The 24,237-nt window shown below is 41.4% G+C and overlaps 2 protein-coding genes across 2 annotated transcripts; one reads left to right on the top strand and one right to left on the bottom strand.

Annotated features, from left to right (window-relative positions):
• Nucleotides 1-128: 128 nt before the first annotated feature.
• LOC143336667 (voltage-gated delayed rectifier potassium channel KCNH5-like) lies at nt 129-15,633 on the bottom strand. Its single transcript, XM_076756931.1, has 11 exons — nt 15,521-15,633; nt 13,704-13,827; nt 13,264-13,370; nt 13,017-13,145; nt 12,132-12,247; nt 11,570-11,962; nt 10,706-11,135; nt 6,436-6,635; nt 5,435-5,687; nt 5,011-5,207; nt 129-2,875 (listed from the first exon to the last, which is right to left on the bottom strand). The coding sequence occupies exons 1-11, from the start codon at nt 15,591-15,593 to the stop codon at nt 1,736-1,738; spliced, it is 3,162 nt and encodes a 1,053-aa protein (XP_076613046.1). The 5' UTR covers nt 15,594-15,633; the 3' UTR covers nt 129-1,735.
• A 1,502-nt stretch (nt 15,634-17,135) lies between these two features.
• Nucleotides 17,136-23,968, top strand: LOC143336458 (sphingosine-1-phosphate phosphatase 1-like). The gene is made up of 3 exons (XM_076756657.1): nt 17,136-18,177; nt 21,093-21,182; nt 21,994-23,968. The coding sequence occupies exons 1-3, from the start codon at nt 17,488-17,490 to the stop codon at nt 22,543-22,545; spliced, it is 1,332 nt and encodes a 443-aa protein (XP_076612772.1). The 5' UTR covers nt 17,136-17,487; the 3' UTR covers nt 22,546-23,968.
• The last annotated feature ends 269 nt before the right edge of the window (nt 23,969-24,237 follow it).

Below are 24,237 nucleotides of genomic sequence, written 5' to 3'. Positions count from 1 at the left end.
GAGGAGACTGAACAACAGATGGTGAGCAGGCATCAGTTTTCATTATTCATTTGATTGCTGACAGTTTCCCCTGGATGCATGCAGGATCATATCTAAAATAAAATAGATTCACATGCTTAGACCCTTACATTTCATCCTCAGGTGATTCACAGTCACACAGAAAACTTGAGAACATCATGAACTAAAACTGTAACCATGCTGTTTGCTCATGTGCATCATTTCATCCAAATAGAAGAACATAAATCCAAATGTTTGCACCACCAAGTGTCACTTCATTTAAGTTTTGCATAGCAGTGTTTAGTGACCCATCATTTCATATCTTCTTTCTTCTAACAACATGACTTGCATTGCTATTTAATACCACAAATAGACAAAGATAAATTCACTCATACAGAAGTAAATACTTAAATCCATTTAAATATACCTGAGCAAGAGGCAAAGTTACATGAAGGAATACGCAGCGAGTTTGCAGCAATTACCTGTTGAAATATTCACGTCTCAATGAAGGAAAATAAATCTTTCACAGGAAAATTGCGATCATGATAATTAACAGTAAAAATCTCTAATTAAACCACCGTTATTGTGTTAGTATCCCTATTTTACATGCATGGGAATGGAGCTGCTGATAAAAGGAATGCATAGTGGAGGATTAACATTTGTATTATAAAACATATGCTCAAAAACTATGAAGAGTTGATAATGTCTCATCAAAACAACTCTGAATGAGGCTTCATTATTAAGGCACCTATTATCACCTGATAAATAAGAACTCTAAAGGTAGTCCCCATTGACGATCGGCAACAAAAAACAAAAAACTGAGAATCTCCAGCTCAATAAGACAAAGGGAGACATTGATATGTGAGCTTCTGGCTCACTCGCTTCACCCTTTGGGAAGGAGTACCACCAAAAACTGCAAATTAAAAGGCAGGAAAATGACAGCTTTACAAAAAGACTGAACTCAAAATATGTTTGAAAAAGAGTGACCTGACCACAACATTTTCAGTCATCGTCCTATCAGGCTGTGACGTTTCAACAAAAGCCTTCATTGGAGTGTCATACATGACACATAATGCTTAGAAAAATGAACAGATTTCCTAGCTGTAACGGCAGAAGTGGGGTTTTCTTTTCCCCTTTGCTCAATAATAGACCATATTGACACGGTGGCCATTTTCCTCTACTGTCACACTCGAGGTAGGAAGCTCATATGCCATTAATGCTGTTCTCGGTGTTCCTGCTTGCAAGTCATATAACATAAGGAATCTGACAAATCATTATCATTTCACCACTTTCCAATTGATCGGCCACTGAAAAGATGACAGATAGTGAAAATCTGGAGGGACATGGGGCAATATTTCAAGGTAAAGCAACATACTTGATAACCCATTAACTACTGCTAGACAACAGCTAATGTTAGCATTCAACCATGGACGAGCTAACTTTACTGTTCGATAGTGTTACATATTTGATAATCTATTGTTCCTGTTCTTTCTCGGCATTCTCAAACGTAGCATACACAGGACCACAAAAGTGCCTCATAAATCAAAGTCTTGTTGAATAATCCCTGGGTTTTTGTAGTGCTCGGGTAACATGAAAGGGATTTCTGCATGCAGTCAAGTGTTTAATGCAAGAAATGTCTTTGGCAGGCCAGAGTCCAGCAGGACATGCAAACTGGTGCTTCTATAAATCTGTTTTTGTTTTGTTTTTTAATAGATTCAGGGTTTTCAAATCAGTAAATTCAGAAAGGCCCATCATCTGCTTCCGGTGTGACAGGCTTAGGGGCGGCGACTGAGTCCTGACTTTTCATTCTGGCCTTCGGGGAAGAAGTCGGTGGCAGTGAGAGTCTTCTCTTTACCGACAGCAGCCTGAGGATCTCGCTCACCTGAGACTCGAGGACTGACAGGCGGCCGCTCAGGATCTGAATGTCCCCTTTCAGCTCCAGCTTGGCCTCGTGCAGGGTCGTTTGAAGGAGCACTTGTTCAGAGGCCGGCTGAACAAAAGAGTGTTTGAGGGGGTCGACCCCGAGGCTGTGCTCAAACGGGTTCCTCTCCATCGGGCTCTTTTCCATCGGGCTTCTTTCAAAGGAGTTTCTTGAATCTCCGGCTCGGTCGATGCGCAGATCGCTCTTTGTGATACCGCTGTCACAGGAGTCAGTTTTGTGCAGGGCGCTTGTTTCTTCACCTGCTTCTCCGGCGCTGTGGCCCCCCTCTGCGCTCCCCATCTCCTCTGAATCCCGGGTCTTGTTAGCGGCTGCTAACTGTTCCGACGACTGGGATCCTGCAGGCCACTCCTCTGCTTTCTGTGGCTGCTTTTCTTGCTCGACGGCAGGAGGCGGTGGCGCAGCAGAAGTGGCGTTTCTAAACTTTGCCCAGCCTCGACCACCTCTGCTGCTGGTTGCACCACCCACAGCTCCCGCTCCACCTGCACCACTGTTGCGTGCAGGGCTGCTGACCCTCTGACAAAGCTGATTCTCTGCACGAGGCCTCGAGATAGACTCTCCAGCCTCTTGTGTGCAGCTTTGCTCTGATTCCTCAGCATGGACAAATGCTTGTGGAGGTGCAGCCATGCCGCCTACACTCCCTCCTCCTGTGCAGAGTGCATTATTCTGTACCACAGAGCTGTACTCCTGCTGCTGAGAAGATACAGACTGACACGGCGTGTAAGAGTTTGTGTCGGAGTGATGGTGCTGCTGCTGCTCCACTTGCACACAGTTATGATCAAAGTAAGTGTGAGCCTCTCCTGGTGTTTGAGCGTCTCTCTGTTGTCTAAACCTCTGGAACAGCTTGCGGACCGGGTGGTCGTCAGGAATGGAGAGAGTCACCTCGTTCCTCTCGCGCTCCTTCTCCCTCTTCACATCAGCAATCTTTCTGAAGATTATCTGCAAGAGAGGAGAATTTGTGCGTGAGGACAATGATGTGGGATGTACACACAGAGGTCACATTTAAATTACAATAGTAGAGCTCAGCAGAATCTATCGTACATATAGAGCATAATGTAGTATTAAATCAAGGATAACCATCTAGGCCTGCTACGCATGCTGAAATATTAAAGAGTTGGAAGCAGCAATGCACAAGAGAAACTGTTAATGGAGAAATAATGGAGCAATATCGAGCTCCTGAAAGTTTACGATTCCCTCAGAGGATAAAGATAGGCAAAGTTGATACAACACAGCATCTCGCATTCTTTTCTCGCTTGGACTTTGCAAACATTTCAATCTACATTTGTGAAGAAACTGTGAATACAATAAGATCTGGAGTTCATGAACAGTTCCAAATTATTTTCACATCTGAAACACCTGAGTACAAAGCACTAAAACAATCCTTTTGACAGTCATATTAATGATTAGATCCCCTATGTTGGCTGTTTGAGAGGGTTAACTCGAGGATAACTACGTAACATAGATAATTTTATTCAAAGCCAAGTCTTCGTCTACTCCTGATCCAGTTTTACTGAGGTGCCCATGAGCAGAGTTGTTCAACCTGACAAGCTCTTGTGCACTTTTAAAGTCAAAAAGACATCAGTTTAACCAGATCAGGTGCACAAAATGCAAAAAAAACTCCACTGAAACCAAAAGGAAAGGGTTAAAAACATTGCTGAATAACACATAACACAACGCAATGATTGCACTGATTCTAACCTATAGCTTAGGTGCAGTTCAGACACACATTCATGCACTGAACACATAACAGCAAAGAGGGCAGAGAGTCAATCTTAAACCTATGCAAGCACAAACACTTTCTAAAGCTGCTCAGATGAATAATAGATGGCTTTATTTTTATTCAATATATTACAAGTATGAGCCATAAATCTTTCAACATGGAGCCACAATTTGCCTTGAAATTGTTTAGATTTAGAGCTGCTTCACTGAGGCTGTTTGATTTCGTTATATTTGATTATATAATGGAGCCATAAGAAACTAGAAAAGTCAGTTACTTAAAACACTAGAAAGTCATTATAAACCCTGAGACTGAGACCTGCATGTAAACACACTGTTGTCAAACGACTAAAGGAAACAGAGATTATATTGTATTAGGAAAATGTGATTCTCTTTAATTACTTCATAAAAGTGCACACGTCTGTTTCGAACCTCAGAAGTATTTCATATAAGCCGGCCTTGAACAAAGAACACAGCAACCCACATGAGCCTGACTGTCTTTAAAGGGAATTCACATTAAGAATTTATGTGATGTTGATCCCATAGGATGATATTATTGAATATATGAGCAACTTACTATCAACACTGAAGAGCAATACATCTCAGTGCCTTCCGGGATTAATATGTATAGCCTCGAAGAAGCTCCATTAAATATTAATCACAGTCTTCTTTCATTTTCAGTACATTTTGGTGATCACTCTATTGCTCGATAAGCTTCTGAAATCTCACTTGAGACAGTGTTCGCATGCAGAATAATTTAAATTGATCCTCTTCACACACTGGTCATTCAAGCAGAGCAAGTTGTAGGTTTGTAATTTTCATTTGTTAATTAAAGACTGAGTTTCCCTTTTTGTATCCACTTACAGTAAGTAACTTCATGGTTGTTGTTGAATCATGTTGTGCCACACTATCTGTTAGTATAATGCACTCTATGAATAGATTTTTGGGGGGCACAACCCATTCAATATTTAAAACATGTGCATTTGTGTCCTCTTGACGTCCTAAATAAGAACATTAAAATACCAGAGGGCTTTTATTTTGATGAACCGCTTCAACACGACTCATGGACACAACTATGCCTCTGGTCAGGAAGGAGCAACAATGCACAGTTGATAACTATGGAGGTCAAAAAGTCTCCAAAGCAGGTTAAGCTGTGAGTTGTGATGGCCAGCTCATCAATCATAGAAAGCACAATATCTGCTAATGAGATGTACAGTAGTGGAGTAGAAGTTTAAAGTTGCATAAGATGAAAAAGTAAAGTACAACAGAAAGTCCATTCCCCTCTCTCTGACCCATTTCCAGTCTGCCTCTGCTGTCTAATAAAGACAGAAAAAAGGAGTTAAATCAGTCATTTTTACCCGTTTTCGTAGATTGCAGGTGAGGATGAGGTTGCGGGAGAAGGTGTTGGCGAACGCCGTGTAAAACTCCAGCACCCTCATCAGAGCGTCTCTCCTGATGACGTGCAGATCGCAGTAAGTCAAAGCTCGGACGTTTGCACAAGCCCGGGCCAGCGTGGTCTCTTTCCAGAACACGTCTCCAAACACATCACCTTTACCTGGAGGGAGCCAGACAGTATCACTTTGTCAAAATGCTTTGACATGAACATTTCTTGTTTGATAGAAAAGTGAAGGGGAACAGAATGACGTAATAGTGAACAAAAAAAAAAGCTTTATTCAGGTAGAGGATACACTGTAAAAGACGACCTTTGCTCTAGTGTTATCTAAACCAACAGGCACTGTTAAAACATGGCCTTGTCTATTTCCTAATATTATATTGGATTACCCAGTATTGCGATGACCTCGTCATCCTGGATGACTTCCAGTGAACCGGAGACCACAAAACAGAGGGTGTCCACGCTCTCTCCAATATGGAAGATGAGGTCTCCGGGTGCACAGTGTGTGGTCTGAAACTCCACAGCCAGAGAGCGCAGGCAGCCGTCGCTGGCCAGACGAAACGCCGGGTGGTCGTTGAACACCTGCCTGTTGAGGTGGACGCAGATGTCCGCCCTCATGTCTTTGGGACAAATTGAAAGAACCTGAGAGAGACGGTGACATATATGCTTATCAAGGTTGCATGTTCAAAGCAGTTAAGGCCAGGCTCAACTTTGACTGCAGCTGAATTACAGTAAGACAGCAACGTGGCTCTGAATGTAAAGCAGAGGCGGTATTTCAGTGCGTTAGGGTTAGAAATCCCAGCAAATAGTGATGTCATTTCTGGTGCTCTCCGAGGAGAAAAATCATTTCATAAAATTTAAAACATGTCCTCATCCATGGGAAGGATTCCTTCCTTAATAAGTAAAGAATTTAATAGCCTTTCATAAACAAGGGCTCGTGCATTATAAAACCTGGGTGTCTTGCACCCATGAAATATTGGTGATTAGATTAAAATGATCAATCTTTTTGCTGTAGCTCAACACAACTATCGCTTATTAACATTTAATGAACAAGATGCAGCAAAGTCTCAAGGGGAGTCAGCGGGTGCACTCAGTAATCTGCTGTGACCTTTGAGGCTTGTTACCGCTCACATTGCCACATCCACCTGTCAACCCCACCCATGGCTTTTTTATGATGCTGTTTAAAATGATAGCACTCTCACTTCAGTCAGTGACAGAGCTGTGCATCAGTTTAACTTTGGACTTAAAACACGTGTGAAGCCTCTACAAACCTCTGTTCAATCAGCACATGGTGATACACTCCATTCTTACTTAATGCATTTATACTTACAGCATATATTTGGTATATTAGTTTGACTTGTTGAGAGTTGTTTCGGATCCATGATAATACCTTATCTGTGTCAATGCCCTTAGACATGGCCCAGGTGGAGACGATGAAGTCCATGACCCTCTCGCTCAGACCTTTGGGAACCTGGTAAAGCTTCAGGAAGTCGCGCACATTGTTGAGCATCTCATGGTAGCGGTTTGTGTTGGTGTACATCTGCTGGAAGATGGTGGTGACATTTCCAAAGATGGTTGCATACAGCAGCGCTAAAGCAAAAGAGGCGAGGAGCAAAAGTCAGGCGAAAACAAAGCAGCATTACAAACAGCATGAACACGTTTTACTGTATGAGTCATTTGGCCTAAAATGTTTTCAGGTCAAAGAAGTGTCATATTAATAGGATTTGTATTTCAAACGGTCCTCAGGTATTTCACCCCAAATTTGGGGTTAATTTTGGGTGTTGGGTACGCTTAATATTTACTTAGCAACATTACATGTACCACTTAATTTGTACCTTTGTACCAAATTCAGGGGGATAAACCTGAGCAAGGAAATTATTTATTGAAACATTAATGGATTAAAACATCAGGTTTTTTTTAATGTATTTTATGCATGTAATTAAGGGGTAAAAATAACCTTAAAACTGATTAAAACATGACAACAAACCATTTATCCATTAATATTTCCCCTGTAGATTTTCATTTCTAACTGAATAATTAAGGTCCTGACAAGGTTTACATTCAGGATCATTTTCATGTTTTTGGAATAATTTACAGGGTTTTAACGCTTTGAAATCTCCCTCAAACTACAAACACTATAAACTAACTACATATGATCTATCACAAACACCCTCATATATTATAGCCCATTATCTATTCATTTTTCCCTCAAGATCTCATGTGTAGATTTCAGTGGCACTGAGCGGTGAGGTTGCAGATTGCAACGGAATGAACACTTCTGGCCTTACACTTCCTGACAGTTGCAGCTAAAAACATGAAAAATGCGAGAGTCACCCTGCAGAGACAACATGGTGGACTGTGTGGAAGAGGACCCGCTCCCTCTGTAGATATAAGGAGCTCATTCTGAGGTGACGAAAACACAACAATTCTTATTTTCACATGATTGTACACAAATGAAAAGGTAATTATGAAAATTATATTCCATTTCTGCCACATGATCCAGCTCAATCCTACAGACTGGACCTTTAATAAAATCATTATTAAATCAATTGAGTTTTGAGGTGAAAAATTAAGAGTAAAAAAGAAACACAACCATAAAGTAAACAATGAAGCTTCAGTGGTGACCTTCATTTGGCCACAGTGCAAATAATATGATTTAGTGTCATAATTTACTGTGCTGTACATGCAGCCTACAATCACAGCAGAATAACATAATACAGTTAATTGGGTTGAAGATATAGTTCTCTGAGCAGTAAATGCACACACACATACACATAATGAGTCTTTATAATGTAATTCATAATGCACATTTCCTCAGTGAGAGTACTGTGCTGCAGCGCTGCAGTGACCTCAAAGAGTCAGTCAGTATCTCTTATCGTGAGGTTTTACCCACTCAAGAGGAAAGAGTCGTCTCCAGTCGCCACAGCATGATCACAGAGGTTAGGATACATATCTAACGTGATGGCTCATTGTCCTTTTACTACACCCGAGCCTGCAGGCAAGCTCTCCCTTTCTCCTCTTCCTCTCGCATAATTACTGTATCTGTAGCAGGAGATTTGTCGGCCGTAATTGAACCCGACACTTCAGTGTGACTGAGTGATCTTCGTGATCGAAACACCACCAGAGAACTGGGTGTTTACTTTTGGAAGTACAAACCTTGAAGCGCGGCTGTCAGTTCGGGTTTCCCTCACTGTTTTTATTGCATCACTTTCCATGCTGTTTTAGAGGAGCGGGTCAAAGGTTAGAGCGCGAAGGCGAGTTGTGACGGAGGAACAGTAAGAAAAGACAGTGGAAGCGGTGACACTAAAGGTGAAGCTATTACTGTAACTGCGAGTGGGCGATGGAAATAATACAGACAAATGCATAAAAATAGATTTCTATTTTTGTGAAGCGGTTCAAAGTCATTCAAAAGAGGCTGGACTTTCATATTATTTCACATAAATCCATTTTTAAGGAGAACACAGGCTAACTTTTGTGAATGAAACATTTTTGGGAGGTGAAATGAGGTAAATATGTTCACAAATCCCTAAATTACAGGTAATTTTAATAAATACAAGGTCAGTGTCGACTGTTTACGAGCCTGTAGTGTTATACAACATGCTAAGGTCTGTAACGCTGCATCACTTGTGAGTCCATGTTACACAAGACTCAACGTAATAATCAGGATCTTGATCTAATTCACAGTAAGTTCTTTTGGTAACGAAACAAAGGTACTGGCTTTCACCTGGACTCTTTATCAGCTGACTGCATGAAAGCAGTTATGTGTCCCTCATGTTTTGCATATAGAAATACAGAAAAATTTAAAAAAAAAACAAAAAACATTTATTCCTTGAGTTTAAACACATACAGGGCCCGAATAATTTCAGTGAGAGTGAATTAACAACAAGACAATGGTTCTGTGATGGAGGGCGGTGATGGCCAACCTTCAGACAGACCCTCACAGAGCAGGCTGTGATGGGCGCTGAACATGTCACTTTTTATTATCAGCAGAGCCGACGCCTAAACTCTCCCTGGTGGTTCAGACACTGAGGCTGCAACTAAATGTGAATTACACGAGGCAAGAGAGCCTGTGGATAACCCAGCACTGTTGAGAGTAAAGACTTATTTATGAGTGCAACATTTCAACCAGATTTCAGGTGAATAAAATCCAGCAATTAGCTGTTCTTCTTTGGATTAATCACATATATGATGCTTATTTAACTTGCCCCGCTGCGACATTTGGCTAAATGTGGAACATTGATCTCAGTTTATGTGTATTGTCCCTGACGGATAAAGTAAATTTACGTTACAGCGATGAATCAGCTCTGAACACGTTATGATCTGAAGCTGATCCTTTCCTTCACAACCTATTGAGCTACATGCTACTACAAGGATTTTTTTTTCTTGTTTGGATTGAACAAGATATACATTTTTAAAAAAAAGCTCCTTTCTATATGGGACAGCAGCTAAAAATAGGCTCAACGCATTAGGACACACTGTTCCTTGCTTGCTTGTTTGTATATGTAATGTATTTATACATTTATCCATGATGGCATGTGTCAACATAAAGTGATTTAAATTAGCATACAGCGATCTATGTTGCACCGCTCACTTATCCAGCCATGTGTTTATCACACTGGGCCTGATTTACATTGCGTGTGCGCAGGCCCTCCTGAACCTGTACGACATCTACACCATATGTTTCTTTACTGGCAGCTGTCAGACAGCCAGCCGGGCTGTGGAGCACATGCAAGCTAATGCATTCAGATTGTTTGAGCTCCTGCAAGGTTTTACTGGCATATTATGAACGCATCAATGAAATAAAAACAGCATCAATGGATAATGTATCATATGCCGTAGAGTGTTGGAGAGATCGACAAGTGGCCATTGCTATACAGATGTTGTTCTGCAGGCATATGCCAATTATAAATGGCCATCTCATCTGCAGCTGCTTACGTAAACTGGTAGCTTATGTCGCTGTAACAAGTGGCAAATAAACACTCTTTATGGGCAGTTTGGTGGTAGTTAGCTGGACTAGCTATAGCTAAATATTAGCCCTGTATGACCGAGCTCAGACATGGTTTGAATGACAAAACCAGAAGCAGTAGTCTAATGGCAACATAATAATTTAACAGTCACTGGAGACAATTTTCTGCACAATCTAACGATCTGTGTTTCAGCAAATGTCGCCTTCATACTGTTCCCCACTGAAACGACAGCAGAGCTGCTGTTCTGTTGTCCTTTACGTAGATTTATCTGGACTGTCAAGGTTGTGCTGTATGTCCAGTGAGGAAGAAAAACAGAGGTCACTTTGATTTAAGCTGTTTTTGAAAAGCATCACTTGAATTTCACTTGACAAACCGTCCACTGGCAACTGATAAATGTAGGCTTTGTGCTATTTGTTAGAGGCTTTGAAGGAAACAGGAACGATCGGTGTGAAATGGAAACTGTGTCTCTAAGCAGAGAGCTTGTGTGTATCTGTATTAGGCGGCTGTGTGACTTCATTGTCTTTATAATGAAACATCTCTATGTCCTGCTCCATAGTTGCTGTCTCATGTCATGTGCGGTTCAGTAAAGACTGAAACTTTTGCAATGATAAGAAAGCACATCAGATCAATCAAAATGCATCTGATGATTGGAATAAATAGTAAACACAGTGCCAAATGTTGGAAAGTACTTACAGCCCACCATCATCATAGCCACGGAGAAAATCTTCTCGCCATCCGTGGCCGGTGCGATGTTGCCAAAGCCGATGGTGGTGAGACTGGTCATGGTGAAGTACAGAGAGGAAATGTACAGCGTGTCCTTGTTGGGACCACCTTCCCACTGCCCTGTTCCACTGGCGTTGTAGCGGTAAGGAGTCCCAATACTCAGGGCCAGCTGGTAGAGCCAGCTGTCTGTCTTAATGGTGTTGGTGGTCTCATCGATGACCTCATAGTCCCCGATGCTGTACCAGATGCAGGCCAACCAGTGGGCCACAAGACCGAAGACACACACCAGCAGGACGAGGACAGCTGCTCCGTACTCCAGGTAGTGGTCCAACTTCCGGGCCACTCGGCCCAGCCTGAGGAGGCGGATCACCTTCAGGGAGCTGAACAGGCTGCTGAGACCCTGCAGTGAGAGACAGGCGGACAAGTTTGTCTTTATTCTAAATACTGTGACTGATGATGCTAGAAATGTTAAACTCAGATGGTGACTCCTTGTGGTTTTGTCACTATTAGCGACTCCTTTCACACAACGTGTAGTCACTTGATCCTTTGTTATCATGAAGAATATTGATTGTAATAGCGTTAAAAGAAAAACATGGATTTCCTTACTGGGAGTACAGAGTCTTCTGTGCGTGTGGCATTCCTGTGGAAGTGTGAAGACTCGCGGAGGTGACTTGCTGAGGACGCAGATGTGATCGCATCCTTTATAGAGACAGGCAATCAGAAATGTCTCGTTATTTATATGCAATGTTAAATAACAATGCCTGAGCTATTTCAGCACAAATAAATAAAAAAAAATCATCCTCCATTTAAGGAAGAGGTTTGAAAGTCACTCACCTCATCCACGTTTTCGAAGGCATTGATGATATCGTAGGGCAGACAGGACAGCAGGTCGATGACGAACCACGTCTTCAGGTAATTCATTCGTATCAGCCTCGCGTCTGAAATGACCTCTCCGGCCGGACCCACAAAGGTGGTGTGGAAGTTGAGCACGATGTCGATCAGGAAGATGACGTCGACCACGCTGTCCAGCACCAGCCAAGCCAAATTGTTCTGCTTTGTCTTAAAGGAGACGTTATAGGGGACCATGATGGCGGTGTAGAAGGTGAGGATGAGGATGATCCAGTCCCAGGTGGTCTTGAAGGTGCAGTAGTGGAGGATGATGTGTGGGGGGGTCTTGGGAGCCTCCTGTTTGTACTGAGGGAGAATGTCTGATCCCAGCTGAAGAGCCTTTCGTTGAGGGGGAACATTTACCACCATGTGAGTACAGAACCAGATGGAAAGTGTCCCATCGTAACCATCAAAAATCAATATGGGGACAGAAATCACTGCAATATGAGGTAATCTTAAATAGAACCATGGCATTCATAAAAAAACTCTTCTTCTGGATGCTGCTCACCTCAGCCAGTCTGGAGGGCTTGTGGCTGACCTCAGTCTTGCTCAGCGGCGCTAACTGCTGCACCAGGTTACGATTGTTGGTCAGTGCTCGTGTCAGTCTGGCAAACTTCGTCCACCCTGCTTCAAGACCAAACGACGCACAGTTTAATGTCGGCACACAGCACATTTTCATTCAGAATGTCCCATGTTTTAATGCATCATCCTGCCAGACTTTTAAATGCATTTCTGCACAGAATGGAACTGATATGAGCACATAAATGCGCTAAAATCCATTTGTTTGAGAGTATCTTTGAGTAAATGCTCAAGTATATTCCTCCCCATAATTAACAATACAAAATGATGCAGCAACCCAAAGATAATGACGGTGTGATAGCACATATACTGCATGCTGAGTAGGCTTGATGGTGTTCAAATCTTCACTCTAAAAGCAGCTGGCACATTTTGCATTAAAGGGTCTGATATTCATTTATTTTCTCTGTGTATAATCAGTGTTTTCATACATTTAACATCTCCGTGTGCCCTGAGCAACCTTTATTTCTGCTTGATGCATGTAAAAGTCTTAGTGGCGCACTTAATCCCCTGGGACATGGCACTGCTTCGACCCACAGAGACCACTGTTCACTGACCCGCACACACAACACCTGGACAGTTGTATGTTACATACCAGGAAACAAAAGTCAGTGAAGTCACGGCCACTCGTGCATGCCAAGAGACGTTCAGCCGCGCTGCACCCAGCATGCACTCACAGGGTAACACTGAGCTTTGATAACAATGGCTGGGCCTTAACGAGACTTTCACTTCATTTAAATCCCTGTTTGAACCCTTTTGTATGTGGAATAAGGGATGAAAAATGCCAGAAGTGGATAAACAACAGATTTCAGAATACCTCTCGTTGCTTCATCCTCAATCGGCTGTTTGAAAAGAGTAATGTCTCTGAAGGTGCAGAGGAAAAGCACCACTTTGTCGTTTTCGTTTCTGATTGGGGCGACCTGCATGTAAAGCCATATTGGTGTTCCTATAGGAGACAATTAAAACGAGAGCTGTGAGAGAAAAATGACACTTGTACAATTACTTACTTTTATCGTGCATTTAATGATTTCCGTAAGAACTCAGGACCAAACAGTGATACTCACTGTTCTTTGTATAGAGCAGCACCTCATAGAAATGGGACTCATAGTTATCAAAGGTCTTTCGAATTTTGTCTATAGTCTTCTTATCGGTCAGGTCACCATACATGAAACTGCAAAATAAAGGAGAAAGAAAACCGAGAAGCAAAAAGGAGCATTGTTAGCTGATCGTGAGGAAAGAAAGGCAGAGGGTCAAAGACAGACATGCTGCAACTAAAGAGGACTTTTTAGAAATGTCTTTAAATCTATATTACTGCTGCAAATCAGTCATCACAACAACGAGATCAAGTACTATTTCATTTCTGGTCCTCAGTACGAAACAGACAAAGCATCTGCACACTCAGATCTGTGCAGTATTCACTTCAGCAGTATCAATCACTTGATGAGTCCTGATGCAAAGCGCGTATCTTCACACGCAGGCCATTATGCTGCAGAAGGCATCTTACTTGCACGTGCTACTCCTGTGCATGACTTCGGCTCTGTGGTATCCCGACAGCTTGCAGAATCCATCATTGCTGTAAACGACCGGCCACTCGACGATCTGTGCGTTTCCCAACAGGAAACTGGTTTCTGCAACAAAGCATAGAAATTACACCACACCTGCGCACAACTGCACCTGTTGATCAACTTTTGGGTGTTTCGTCAGTGAGGGCAGAGGCATCCTTACAATCATCACAACCTGAGTTATGCAACTGCAACCTTATTGAACCTGGACTGATTTTTGCTGATCGCATTGTCAATTTCAATAAGAAAACAGTTGGTTAAATCTTATATTTTGAGGGTTTTTTTTGTTTTTTTTTTAATTTAGAGTCTCCTATAACTCCTACAGTGTCATGATTGAGAGAAAACCTCTCCATATATTCAAATCTCTACCTGAAATATTCTATATTACACAAAGCAAACTCTGCCACAACTAAGATTCTGTTAATAACCATAAATTACTAAACTAGATGATTAATATTTAAAGCAGCAGTAAACATTGCTAATCAGACGAGTCAGTGGGCAGAAATAGTTGTTGATGAAATGTTTATGTTCTGCCCTTAATGTTGATGAAATATTAATGAGGAGCTGCAAAGTTCTCCAGCTTTACAACAGTTTGGAGGGAGAGGGAGAGAACGCAGAGGACGCTGAACGGTCACAACTGAAGCCATCATACTTAAAGCATCTGTATTGCATGCAGTGTCAGATGAGTTTATGTCATAATGAATGCATTTGCAAGGCTTTTGCAGGGATGCAGCGTCTGAGAGATTCAGACAGAGGTGAGCAAGAACTTCTCAGAAATGTAATTCATGTTGCATTTTCTTCCTTTGTGCTACAGTGTGTCTGACATCACGCACTTTCATCTGTATCTGAAATGAAAACCTTCAATGTCACGCACACTCAGCTTTGCTCTTGTTTCTTGACTCTGTCGTTTGCCATGCAGACTGTCAATCCAAAAATGAATTTTTAATGAGGATATTACCTGGAGCATAAACGACAAATGCTAATAAATGTTACAGCAAAACAACACACTATTCACTGGGACTATACTCCTACAGGAGATAACATAAAAATCCACCGAGTTACCGTGAACATGAATGACATCCTCTGAAGGAAAATGTTATTTTCTCTTAGAGATGTCTGACTGATGCCTCACTGTTTATGTTCACGTGAGTGTTGAAAGTAAAAACAAAAATCGATAAGGCAAATTTCCTCTCAATTGTCACTGAAAAGGCGCCATGCATGAGCACTTCTGGGCTCCAGGTAAAATAAATAAATAATCTCTGCCTCTGACCGGCATGTCTGCAACAGCTGCTGTATTGTTATTGTTATTTATTTATTCATTTACTGTGTCAGGCACATACAAGCTCTCAGGACACATGCAACTTGTAAGCCAAACACAAAAAAAATAAATAAAATAAATAAATAAAAACAAAATTAGCCACACCAAAACGTTTCCCTCACAAAACTCAAGTTTCTTATACTCATGCCCTTTAAGAACAGGTGATTGTTCTGGTTTTATCTTTTTAATTCTTATTAGTTTAGACATGAGACTTATCACTTAATCCAGTAGAGGCATATATTGCATTGTTTGGTAGCTGTAAAAAAGAAAGTACAAAAAAATAAATATAAGATTGGGTAAGTTGATGCTGCTTCCCATTAAAAACATATAAACATGACTACGGCTTTACTTCAGCATCCCATGCAGCCCTGTGTGGTACCTTGACTGACATGCCAAATCAACATCCTCTAATTCTTGTTTCTATTTCTGAGTAAAACTCACCGCTGGAGCGCCGGCCGATATTTTCCAAAAAGGTGTTCTGCGGAGCCACCAGTCCTCTCTTGCCCCCATGCATTATGAGGGTTCAGGACAGAGACTCAGCTGCTCAGTGGACGTGCTGATCTTAACTACCCCCCTCCGCTGTCTGCCCGACCGGAGCGCAAACCACAAGGGTCAAGTTACACAGAATTATAAAGACTACTTCCGGGATTTTTAAGACAATTAAAAGCCTCACACCTCGCATTTTTTTCTGCGTACGTACAATTGAAGCCTATTTAATGTGAAATTTGAGGAAATGGTAATCATTATCCCCAAATTGTTGGTTTCACAGTACATTTACAGCCACATTGGTCTACACTTAAGAAGTCATGAGCCTGAATGACAGGATGAGTCAAAAACATGTACCAGACAACTTGGATCAGTCTTTACTCACTAGATGAAGATCGGTTTTTGGATATATCTCGGACAAATATTATATGAGAATCACATCAGTTTTGTGGTTTTTTTAAATTATTATTTAAAATAAATTAATAAATAAATTTGACACTTTTATATTGAAGGAAACTCTAATGGTTTTCCGGTGTTGTTCTGGTGTTATTGTCTCTAGCTTCTCAGACTTGTATACCTGGACTGGCCTGGAATTTCTCTCATATTTTCGTATGGACTTCAATTTTGTTTTTGCTTTTGATATAAGTAAAGATCTGAAGATTTATTTATATATCATGTATATAATGTCCTCAGGGCCTACAATTCCCATTTTTTTCCCCGCTATCCGTAACGAATAATCTTCCATTCGACCAGTTACTTAAAAAAAAAAAAAAAGAAAGAAAAGAAAAGAAAAGAAAGAAAAAAGTGTTTAAAATATAACTGGAAATTTTTGCTATTTTGTCTAGAAATATATGTGTATTCATATAACTATCTATGGAAGTATACAAGGGAAAAAATCAAGAAAAAACGTTCACCTAGAATTTAAATACTGTTTTGAGATATCTGTACTGAACTTGATTATATCCATTTTATGCTACTTTATACTGAACTATTTGACTACATTTCAGAGATAAATATGGTACCTTTTATTCTGTTACGTTTATGTTGCATCTATAATTACAGGTCACTTTGTGGATTAACATGTTACAAAAAAACAAAAACATATAATCAGTTAAAAATATCAGGCATTCTTACAGATTAAAGTAGTTAAATCAGCTCCACCTTGACTAGCAACAACATTAAATGCTGCTTACATGTTCATAATAATCCAAAAAAAAATAAATAAATAAAAATAAATAGACTTTGGTCATGATCTCAAAGGAAGAATTTTGCGTAATGTGTACTTTTTCTTTTGATACTAAGAATCAGATAATAATACATAAAATTTTGAATGCAGGACTTTTTTTTTAATAATGGGGTGTTTTACGTTGTAGTATTTATATTGAAGAAAAGTACCTGAATACTTCGTCCACCACCGGTCATCGACCTGTAGGTACAAATACTTTTGAGACAATATTGATTTGGGATTTTTATTTTTAAACATATGTAATTCAATACACTTCCAGCAGGGGTAGCACTTGAACATTTTGGACGTTGACCGACTAACATTAATTCAAATGAAGAAGAAACTGAACCGAAGAAGAAGAAGTTGCAACAGGATATAACGGCCTGACGCAGTTATTTGGTGGCTCTATTTATTAGGATATACCGTCAAGTAATGGTTAACTGTTACGGACTTTGGATGCTGTCGTTGAAAACCTCCACGCCGGTGTACAAGGTTTGTGTTTTGAATGTGGTCACCGGGTAGCAGACGAGTGTCAGTGCTTCGTGCTGTTCGCTAACGTTAAGTCCCTCTTTATTTCGTTAAGAGGAATGCAACGGCCGCCGAGCTCCACTTCTCATTAAGCTCACTCCATGAGTATGAGCTTCATTTTCACGACGGAACAGTGTTGTGTGTTTTAAATTAACTGTTGCTGGAAGTCATGGCGAACGACTTTGTAAAGACTTTTGTACAGATGTGTAATTATCTCCAAGACCCCCGCCATGTAGCGAGGTTTCAAAATTTTTGCGGCGTTAAAGGGACATTTCCGGTGAAACCAACCAAGCCGGACAGTGGACAGTCGGAGCCGGACTTTCAAGGGCTGAGGAAGAGAGCGCAACACGGGGGGCAAATCTCGGACGTCAGTGTCGGGAATGGAGCAACCGGGGATGCGACCGCGCCGCAGGTTAACGGGATGCAGGGTGACAACGCCGTCGGGCCTGATGGGGCAACAGCAGGAGGTGATGTCGACTCCGCCAGGGCGAAGCCGCTCCGGAAAAACTCCCTGACCGGAGACGTGGGTCAAGAGTTCCTGATCCACAACAAGTTTCTGTTCTACCTGTTCACGTTTGGGACTGAGCTGGGCAACGAGATGTTCTTCATCGTTTTCTTCCCCTTCCTCTTCTGGAACATCGACGCCCTGGTCAGCCGGAGACTCATCGTCGTCTGGGCCTGGAACCTGTTCGTGGGACAGTCCACCAAGGATATGGTCCGCTGGTCCCGGCCGGCGTCCCCTCCTGTGGTGAAGGTGGAGGTCTTCTACAACTCCGAGTACAGCATGCCGTCCACGCACGCCATGACGGGGACAGCCATACCCTTCTGTCTCTTCATGCTGACCTACGGACGGTGGCAGGTGAGCACCTTCGTAAACACTCAAAGTGTCAAATACAGGTGAGAACAAGGGCTTGCAGTCAATGTATGTAAAAATGGATGTCTCGAGACATGGACTGCCCTGGACCTTACCAGGGCAAAGGGGTCAACTCAGTACCCCAAACCCTTAGGTGGCCTCGAAGGCTCCAGGTTCAATGTTTTGCATGAGTCGATTAACCGATTAATTAATTGACAGAAACAGGTTTGTAATCAGTAACCTTTTTTGTTACTTTCAAAGAAAAAATGTCCAGAATGCACTGGTTCCTGTTTTTCTTGGTCTGCCACGAGACTAAATATCCTTGGGGTTGGATTCCGGCTTGGTCGAAACTAACTATGTGAACATATCAACTTAGTATTTACGAAACTGTTGTAGGCATTTGTCACTGTTTTGTGACATTTTATCAACTAATTCATTCATCAGAAAAGTGATTATTTTTTCTGCTCACATGCTTCTTATTTGCATTAAATTACACAAACACACAGCTGTCATAACGGGCACTTAAATGCAACAGGGCACATACACTGAGGCCATTAAAGTCCGTTTGCTTTTTAAAATGGGTCATTTTTGGCTCTGTTTGCGCCCAGTGTCCACACTACTCTGCTGTTGCAGAACCCCTAAAATGGAGACTTTTTGAAACGCTGCTCACAGTGCACTTGAGTGGGAGGAACAGCGGGTTCAATAGGACCCACAGCTCATTTTCAGCCCCAGGGCCCCCTACAGCAATAACCCGGCTCTGAGGTAATACGTGTTATGGAACTGGAAATGTGTTATTACAGATTACTTGGCACAACCTGATACGTTTAAATCAACAAATATCACAGTTGCCTCAGTGTTTTTTTTTTCTTTCTTCGCATTGCATTAGAATTCAGTGGTCTGGCCTTGATGCACAGGATATGAACATGTTTTGACAACCCACAGGGAAGGTGGCCAGACGCACCAAAGTCCCAGACATTCAAGGACCCCAAGAGCCCTAGTTACAAATGTTGAGAAATTTTCCACATCCAACATCTTTCAGTATATTATATGTTTGTTCAGGTAAAAACTAAACAAAAAAAGACCAGAGTTCCAAGAAGCACACAGGGCACCTGACTTTGCAAGAAATGAAAAGCCCACATGACATTTTTCTCCATGGCCCCTCAGTGCCAGAGAGAGTCTGTGGGTTAGTCCGGCCAAAGGAATGAAAAAGCACAGGCTGCCTTTAAATCACTACTAATCCTTGTTGCCCAGTCTCACGTGGGGACAGCAAACATTCCTCTGTTTAAACAGACTGAGAATACACGACAGGGTGTGTCAGAAGTACAGGTGAGGCGTGCAGAGGCAGCTTTGTTTTTCAGATAAACAGAGACTCGTTGTTCTGCATTGTCAGAGAGAAATGAGACCAGTGAACGTGATGTAGAGGAGGAGTAAGAATCAAATTCAGTTTCAGTTTGATCTGAAGTATCAATGGACAGCAATGCAAATGATCAAAGTAAGGATGAGAGAACTCCACTTTCCCCATCACTGAGTGTCTCTGCTTCACTGATGGGGAGTTAAGAGAGAAAAGTATGCAGTGTAGTATCAGTCTGCATAAAATGCTGTCAACCCCCAGCCCTGATTGCAACTCCTCACAAGAATGAGCAGCCTCCATGCTTTTTGAAAAGTGATGCATTAATGATGCGTAATGCATTCCTGTCCTTTGTTAGTCCACATGTAAATCCTGTATTTCAAAATTCTTTAGTAATCTCTAAATCAGCTTGCCCCTGCATCTTGTGCACCATATGTTTAACGGTAAAAAAAAGAGGTACTAATGCTGTTTCTCAAAAAAATGACTGAATGAATTTTTCGACTCACACCATGAACTATGAACCCCAAATCTCATAGCTGCTTTTGAACCAAATACAGGCAGTTGTCTGAACCCCCTGAACTCCCTTGGTGTCATCGAGTTCAGTGATTTCTAAGGCTGTGGACCTGAAACATTTCGGGGAAAGGGGTTAAGATAAGATGCAGTCAGACTGTAAACAGCTTGCAGGGCAAGAGGAAGACTCTTAGTGTTAGATAAACAGTGTTAGACCTATGCTTATTAGCTGTGCTAGTGGTGTGCCTCCAGTGAAGTTGAACCTCTTTGCTTCAGACTCAAATACAGTGAAATTGAAATTTGGTAGAGATATCCATGTGCCCCACGAGGTTTGTAATTCCTATGCTAATCCCTTAACATTTAGGGCCATCATCAGTTCAAAAGATTAGTTTCTCCAATACTTTATTTAATGACTAAATAAATGCAACACTGAGGACATTCCCATCGCCCTCAGCTGTACTTTGTTCTGTGCTGATTAACAAACGTTAGCCAACTGTCATGCTAAACTAAGATGGTGAACATTGTCAACATTACACCAGCAAAACATTAGCATGTCAGCATCGTCACTGCGAGCATGTTCGCACGTCGACATGAGCATTCAGCTCTGCGCACCTCTGTGCCAAAGTCCGTCCTCACAGCTCCTGGCTGTAGACTCTTGCTTTCACTCAGTGACCTTTGCATAGATTCTTTCAAAGATATCAGCTAAATGTTTTGTAGATGGACTATGCACTGTGTTTTCTGAAACATCGCATGTCCTCTGACAGTGAGCTGTCAAGGAGACTTTATGTGAATTGAACATATTGCCATTAATGCTCTGCCAAGGATGGTGATAACTGGAGCTTCTCCTTCCCAAAATTCTACTGTATATTCTGGTCTTATTCAGCAGGATGTTAAGAAAAATGTAGTCCTGCAATAAGGGTCCATGAGTCCACTGTTAAAGCTCTTTGTGTCAGAAAACTATGACCTGGATTTTTGTATTTTTTTGAAGGCTTATCTTTAGCCACCTTTCTAATCTCTACATTCATTTTTTTAATAGCTTGTCTTAATGCTCTCTCTCTCCTAGTACCCCTTCCTCTTTGGCTTTTCTGTGGCTCTTAGCTGGAGTGTCCTGGTCTGTGTGAGCAGAGTCTACATGGGGATGCATTCTATTCTGGTAAGTATGTTAAAGAAATATGAAATAAACAGTCCCTCACTAATGAGGTCCACCTCACCTTGGTCTCTGGGAAACAAAAGGCAAAGCAACCTGTCATTGATCTTATATTATCATTATCACACACACCTCGGATGGTTGTAAATGCTGACATTACACAAATATACCCGATGCTGCATTTCATGTCTTTGATATAATGGAGGACGATAGTGTTAGCACCAGGTTTACATATACACATCACATTGGAAATAACCTGTTCATGTTTTCCATTTCTGTAAGTAGACACATTCTTTCTTTTTACATGTAAACATTATATTAATATGTACAACATGCCGTCATGCCCCATTTTTCATGTTAATAACTTACATGGGGCTTGAATTTTATGATTCATTGAAGATAAACTGAGCCAATAAACAAATCAAAGCCAGTAGATAAGGTCAGATTACATTTGGTGGCCAGTCATCTGATGTTAGTAGATATTGTTTTATTTATGGAGATGCTTTGCAGTCCTCCAGTAGTAACACCTGTTTGTCAGTCAGCAGCTCACATGATTTTACAAGAGGTTTAATGACTCTGGGGAAAGCTGGTCAGTGGCCTAAATTATGTCCTGGTCAAAAGTATTTCCATTTATTTATTTGAAACTGATTTTAACATCTCATTTTAAACCTGTGGTTAAAACATCAATATGCTGTATAAGGCCGTGGGTATATCGAGGTAGTATTTTCTAGCTTGCAAATATGAGTATGAGACTATCAGAATTGGCTTTCACAGCGTGTACTCCTGGTTTACAATGATCTATGTCCCTGTGTTGCAGGAGGTAATCACTGGCTTCCTGTACAGCCTTCTCATTCTAGCCTTCTTTCAGCCAATTTTGGACAAGATCGACAGCTTCTACATGATGGACCACTATGCTCCCCTTGTGATTATTGTGTCACACGTGAGCCTGGGACTTGTTGCTTTCTCTCTGGATTCCTGGAGCACCTCTCGAGGTGATACAGCTCAGGCTCTGGGCACCGGGGCAGGAGCTGCTCTGGCTACCCATGTGAACTATCAGCTGGGGCTGCTGGCGGATCCACCTCTCTCCTCACTTCCTTTAACTTTACCACCAATGACCACCAGCCTGGTGTTTCTAGCCCTGCTGCGCTTCCTCATCGGAGTCGCTGCCCTCCTCGTCACGAGAATGGTTATGAAAGCAGTGACTATTCCGTTCTTATGTCGACTGTTTGAGCTGCCTTCGGATGATGTGAGACAGGCGAGGCAGCACATGAAAGTAGAGTTGCCGTACCGTTACATTGTCTACAGTGTTGTTGGTTTTAGTTGTGTCTGTGTGGTGCCTCTCCTCTTTAGGATCTTAAACCTCGCCTGAGTGTCGTGCGCGCGCGCTGTCATTTACTGCTGACATGTTCACCCACATGGTGATGGCAAACAGCACCTGGAAACATGCTGCTTGTCTTCACACAAGACATAGTCTCAGTTTCTGCATGGCAGGAACTGATTTAAAGGAGAAATATGGTGATATTCTATATCTTTTTTTTATTGTCAATGGATATTGCCTCTGTGCCAGAGAGTGCCATTGTTGTCGAAAACCTATTAAAATGCATCAGTGAGCCATGCTGTTGCACTGGGTGACATGTTCCTTCATTATGATGAACATGGCCACTGAAGTTTGAGTGGATCTCACATACATCATTCTTACACTGTACGTTTGCCAAATGTGTATCAATCCATGGCTTAAAATAGTCCCCAACAAACTGTAATTTAGTTTTTTTGTTGGAAAGTAAATAAAATAGAAAGAAAGTATATATTTGTAGCCCATTTTTAAAGAATTTCATCTTCATTTGGAGCCGATGGGCTCGGGGGGGCCAGAGCCCACAGATTAGTTGGACAGTATTAGAGAGATGGACGAAAGCATTGTTGGTTTTGGGACTTGGGATTTGTTGACAATGACAACAATATAGAACATCACCAGCCTTGTCCTTTAAGATCCACCTGTGGTCGACATATATAAGTGTTAACAGGAACTTTGCAAATATGAAACCTATCAGATGTACTGTAATGATGCTTGCATTCATCAGTGCGGAATCTCTTGTGCATTTCCATCATGTTATTCAATATATATAATATGTTATTGGAGTATTCCATGCTCTCAGAATAAACCAAACCATGAATCGATAATGTGTGGTGTGTACATGGTCCCTGTTGAAATCTGGAAGGCTCGTGCTTTTTGCCCTCTTTGAGCAGTCCTGTTGTGTCATTACAGTTTTTCTACATTTCCGCAGTCAGCATTATTTCATCCACTGATCCTTTTTGTACGTGTGTATGCTTGCTTTCAAAACGTTTGTGATTTGAATCCAAATGCAAGCAAATCATTTGAAAGCATACAATTAAAATAGCATATTTTTGATAAAGTATTTTGCCATTTTAACTAATTGGAGCTGAATCGTTGCTCTAGAAATTCAAACTGTTAATCTGTACTATTCATAGCTTATTTCTAAGAATTATATTCAGGAGACATTTCTGCTGCCCTGCCTTGATCTGCAGTATAAAAACACAGACTGTAGCACTCTGTCTAAATGTTTTAATTGTTTGTTATTTGCTGTTGTAATGTTCCAGTAACAGTTAACTGCAATACCCATTTCAAAATATTAATGCTAAAGCATTTATACTTATAAAGTACTCATGAGACACTTATATTATTACCATCCATTCCCCCATCTTATTCTGTTATGCAAGGACTGTGTACTTTGGAAAAGTATGGAAACAAGAAGAATAAAGTATTCCAAAAACGGAAGAAAAACACGTTTTGAATGCATTTTTTTTTAGAATGACTTTGAGTCTATCTTTCCTGCAAGGAGATGTCGTAAGAGGCCCCATCAGTTTTTCATGTAATCTCAGTTCCTCCTTTGACAACTGGGTCATGTGTTTTACTCCCTGGACTCAAATAGCACATTGGGTTCATGCTTAACCTTTGGACAATTTAGATAACGTTTTAGGTCTTTAATGATTGTAGTCCACATGCACATCCAGCCTAATCACAGGTCTTCTGTGTGCTGCCCTC

This window comes from Chaetodon auriga, chromosome 18, assembly GCF_051107435.1.
Source record: "Chaetodon auriga isolate fChaAug3 chromosome 18, fChaAug3.hap1, whole genome shotgun sequence".
NCBI classification, from domain to species: domain Eukaryota; kingdom Metazoa; phylum Chordata; class Actinopteri; order Chaetodontiformes; family Chaetodontidae; genus Chaetodon; species Chaetodon auriga.
The sequence above is the reverse complement of the archived record's forward strand: the minus strand, read 5'-3'. Positions and strand labels throughout refer to the sequence as shown.